A 4862-nucleotide genomic window follows, 5' to 3' on the forward strand; every position below is an offset into this window, starting at 1 on the left:
AGATCTGTGAGGTCTTGAGACAGCCATCCAGTCCAATCCTCCCATTTAACAGCTGTAGGAACTGAGGCCCAGAAGAGGAGCGGTCTGCCAAAGATCACAGGGAGTCAGTGGTGGAGTCACGGCAGGAACAGCTGTAGGAACTGAGGCCCAGAAGAGGAGCGGTCTGCCAAAGATCACAGGGAGTCAGTGGTAGAGTCACGGCAGGAATCCTGACACCCCAGTTTCCCTGCTTTTGGACACGCTCACCTTATTGAGCTGTTGGTTCCAGGGAATCGAGGACTGCCCCTTCCCTGCGCGCCCGCTGGTTCCTGCCCACTCTCTTTCAGGCTGTTATTTTATTGCTGATTCTGGAGGTGGGTGAAGATCTGGGGATGGGAGAGGGACAGGGGCAGTGATTTGTTGCCTTCACTAAGGGGTGTGTGTGTGAGAGAGAGAGAGAGTTGGTGGGGGGTGTGGGAGGGAGAGAGATGGGATTACCATTGACTAGGTAGTAAAGGAATCTGAGGTCATCTCCACATTGTCACAAATACCTTGCAGAATAAGATGCAAACTATTGTATATAGAACGGATAAACAACAAGGTCCTACCGTATAACACTGGGAACTATTCAATATCCTGTGATAAACCATATGGAAAAGAATCTGAGAAAGAATATTATACACGTGCGCACACACACACACAAACACGCATGCTCAGCTGTGTCTGACTCTTTGTGACTCCAGGCTCCTCTGTCCATGGAATTTTCCAGGCAAGAATACTGGAGTGGGTTGCCATGTCCTCCTCCAGGGGATCTTCCCGACCCCAGGATTGAACCGTGTCTCTTGTGTCTCCTGCATTCGCAGGTGGATTCTTGACCACTGGACCACCAGGGAAGCCCATATACATACATACATATATATATATTGTGTCCGACTCTGTGCGACCCCATAGACGGCAGCCCACCAGGCTCTCCCATCCCTGGGATTCTCCAGGCAAGAATACTGGAGTGGGTTGCCATTTCCTTATCCAAAGCATGAAAGTGAAAAGTGAAAGTGAAGTCTCTCATTCGTGTCCGACTCCTAGCGATCCCATGGACTGCAGCCTACCAGGCTCCTCCATCCATGGGACCTTCCCGGCAGGAGTACTGGAGTGGGGTGCCATTGCCTTCTCCATATATATATATAGGCTTCTCTGGTAGCTCAGATGGTAAAGAATCCACCTGCAATGCAGGAGACCTGGTTTGATCCCTGGGTTGGGAAGATCCCTTGGAGAAGGGGACATATACACACATGTATACATATATTCAACTGAATCACCTTGCTGTACAACAGAAACTAACACAGCATTCTAAGTCAATGATGCTTCAATAAAATAACTTGAAGAAACCTTGCAGGATATTAGCCCCATTTTCCATATTGAGTGAACCATTCATCAACATATATATTTAAAACCCTGCTGGGTGGCAGGCAAAGTGCTGGGTGTTGGAGATACAGCCTGAACAATTCTGAACAGTCTCTGCTCTCACAGAACTTCCAGTCTAGTGCCGAAGACATAAAAAAAATTATATACAGAAGTATGGAATTGCAAAATGTGGTAAGTGCCACAAAGGGGAAAAAAATAGATTGCTAAGAATACATAAAGGGTTTGATGTAGATCAGAGTATTAAAGAGGCCTCTTTTGGAAAGAATGAGGAAACTGAGGCTGAAGGAGGATGGGTACATCTACCCAGTTATTCATCTTTTCAAGTTATTTTTATCCGGCTCTCTGAACTCTCCTGACAGTGTGCAGAGGAAGGTAGGAACACCGAGATGAGGAGAAGGTTGCTTTCACAGGTCAAGCTCTGCCAAAATGATCTAGTGATTGCTGTGTGCTTTAAGAAAGGCGGCCAGGGCTCGCAGAGAGCTCGGATATACTCATAGTCCGCAGGAGCCACGGATCTGTCCTGTCCAGACTTCCGGTGCATGGGGTTAGGGGAGTCTTTCCCCTCATTTGGCCTCAGTATACTGATCCAGGTGCATTATTCGAGCCCTACAGGTAATAACAGTTCAGTAGGTGAGAGGCTGGAGAGGGAGTGTCCCTGACCACTAGGCTCATAGGGATGAGCTTATCTATTTCAAACCAAGTGTGCAAATTACTCGAGTTGGGAATATGTAGGTAGGATTTTTCTAAAGCGAGTCCCGCAACCGATTAACGGAGTTTCAGTTCAAGACGGAGGCCTTTGGAATGCTCAGACCCTAAGGTTCGGAGTATACACTTGATTAGGAGTTATGCGGATCCCAAGAAGTAGGTGCTGAATTCCCATCTCCCGCTTAAATTAACGGCCCAAATCTGGTTCAGCCCTCAACAAAGATGGCACCTGCGCTAGGCTCGGCCCGCGTGCCCTCACTAAAAATGGCGGTCCACCTCTCTTTCCTTTGGTCTTTCCGGTACAAGTGCAGGCGCTCTGCCCTTAGTTAAGATGGCGTCCCGCCAGCGCTTCCCTGCCCGGTCTCCTGGCCAGTCCGGTTGGCTTCACCGCGCGCGCTTCGGCGACCCCGCCTCGTTTCCGTAGGAAGAGGCTCCGGGAAAGATGGCGGCCGCTGCGGTTTGAATTCCAGCGGCGCCGCCGGAGTCCGAACAAGAGCTGGGTTGGAGGGGGCGGGGACCTGGGGAGCCGGGCGGGTCGCGATCCCGTGGGGGAAGCAGTGGCGCCGTCGCTAGACATCAGCGCCACCACCTCCTTTGTGTCCACGATGGACTCGGTGTTGGAAGAAGACGTCACCCTCCCCGGGACGCGTAGCGGCTGCAGGTGCGGCCCGGGCTTTGTGGGTTCGCGGTAACCGGGCCGGGGTTCCCACGGATGGGGGTTCGCTCCATCCGAGACTCGAGGTTTGCTCCTGATGGGGTTTGAGGGTTCCTGACGTGGGGAGTGTGTGAGATGGATTTCTTCGGGGGCGATCTCTTTGGGGACCCGCCCACTGATAACTGTGGTTGAGGGTCCCTACCTGCATCGCCCCCATGTCTCGTTTTGGGACATACTTTGAAGAGGAGATGAGGGACAAGTAAGGGGTTCTCTGAAAGAGAGGGAGATGGAACGTCTTGGAGCGTGCAGTTAGTGAGGGCTGGTTGAGGGACGGGGACCTTGAGGGTACTTGATGCCTCTTTGTGGTTTGGGGGTTTGCCTTCCTTGTCGGGAGTGTAGTTGGTCTGTCCAGACTTTGCTTATGGTTCACATAGTGGCCACCAAGACTCAGGCCATGGGGTGCAGTGGTTAAGAACCTTGGCTGGAGTTGAACAGAACTGATTCAAGTCCAGTTCTTTAACTAACTAGCTGTGTGACTTTGATGAAATGACTTAATCTACTTTCCCATCTGTTAAATGGGGCTGGTAGTAATATCCACCCAACAGAGTTGGGGTGAGGATTAGACGAGAAGATGCTTGCCCAGCAATTTGCTTGGCAGGTGTAGTGCCTGGCGTATTGTTGCTGCTGCTAAGTCGCTTCAGTCGTGTCCGACTCTGTGCGACCCCATAGACGGAAGCCCACCAGGCTCCCCTATCCCTGGGATTCTCCAGGCAAGAACACTGGAGTGGGTTGCCATTTCCTTCTCCAATGCATAAAAGTGAGAAGTGAAAGCGAAGTCGCTCAGTCGTGTCTGACTCTTAGTGACCCCATGGACTGCAGCCTACCAGGCTCCTCCGTCCATAGGATTTTCCAGGCAAGAGTACTGGAGTGGGGTGCCATTGCCTTCTCTGGCCTGGCATATTATCAGTGCTGTAAAAATGATTTGGTCCCACCATTATCACCACAACCATCGTCGTGGTCATCAACAACAGTAGTACAAATTGGGGGATAATGGCCGAATGAACCTGTCCCAAGAGGCAGTTGGAGTCCACTGCTGGTGGGTTGGGGTCTCTCTTGGGAGGAAGGCCTGAAAAGGCCCCGCACGGCTATGGAGTTGGGCCCCTTTGCTTGTCCGGGGCTCCCGGATGGGGAGAGGGTAGAAGGACTCAGAGGACAGCCCAGAGAATCTGTGGCATTTGTCGAGTTCTGCCAGGAACAGGTTGTCTCTTTTGGTCAACAGATCCTAACTGAAAGGGTGACATGTTATTTGTTGTGTGCGTATCTGGATGCTTTTAAGAGTCAAATGGACACAATTAATTCCTGAACAGCAGACATAAACAGGTCCTATCTTGGCCAAACCTGGACAAATGGTTGCTCTGTTTATTGAGAGCCTAACAGAGAAACCATTTATATGGATGACAGAGGATGAGATGGTTGGATGGCATCATCGACTCAATGAACGTGAGTGTGAGCAAACTCTGGGAGGTAGCGAAGGAATGGGAAGCCTGGTGTGCTGCAGCCATGGGGCCCCGAAGAGCCGGACCTGACTTAGCGACCGAACAGTTTTATCAGACACAGAGTCAGGCCCTCTGAAGCTCCTGCTGGTTGAATCCTGAGGCGATTTGTCATGTTCCTTTCTCATCGTCTTTCTGCCACTGCCTGGGTGTATTGTGGGTTTCCCTGGGAGCTCAGTCGGTAAGTGGTATATCACCCCTCACCTGGATTGTCCTGGTTGCCTTCACACCTCTGATAGCCTTTTATACTACAGCTCAAAAGCGCATTTTAAAAGTACAAATCTGATCATCACAGTCTGCCGCTTTATATGTTTAATGCCTTTCACTGCCATTAAGGTAAAGTCTGCTATTACTCAGGGCTTCCCAGGTGGCTCAGTAGCAAAGAATCTGCCGGCCAGTGCAGGAGACTCAAAAGTCTCCCTGGGTGGGGAAGATCTCCTGGAGTAGGAAATGGTTAACGCACTCTAGTATTCTTGCCTATGAAAATTCCATGGACAGAGGAGCCTGGAGGCCTGCAGTCCACGGGGTTGCAGAGAGTCAGGCACAGC

At 51.0% G+C, this 4862-nt stretch overlaps 1 protein-coding gene across 1 annotated transcript in view; it reads left to right on the top strand.

The window, feature by feature from the left end:
- The first annotated feature begins 2547 nt into the window (after positions 1-2547).
- Positions 2548-4862, top strand: part of CDK5RAP2 (CDK5 regulatory subunit associated protein 2) — a 183302-nt gene continuing 180987 nt past the window's right edge. Inside the window, exon 1 of the mRNA XM_010848429.1 lies at positions 2548-2767. Within this exon, the coding sequence (XP_010846731.1) occupies positions 2712-2767 (56 nt within the window). The 5' untranslated portion in view covers positions 2548-2711. The remainder of the gene's footprint in view (positions 2768-4862) is intronic.

Source organism: Bison bison, unplaced genomic scaffold (assembly GCF_000754665.1).
Source record: "Bison bison bison isolate TAMUID 2011002044 unplaced genomic scaffold, Bison_UMD1.0 scf7180017864266, whole genome shotgun sequence".
NCBI classification, from domain to species: domain Eukaryota; kingdom Metazoa; phylum Chordata; class Mammalia; order Artiodactyla; family Bovidae; genus Bison; species Bison bison.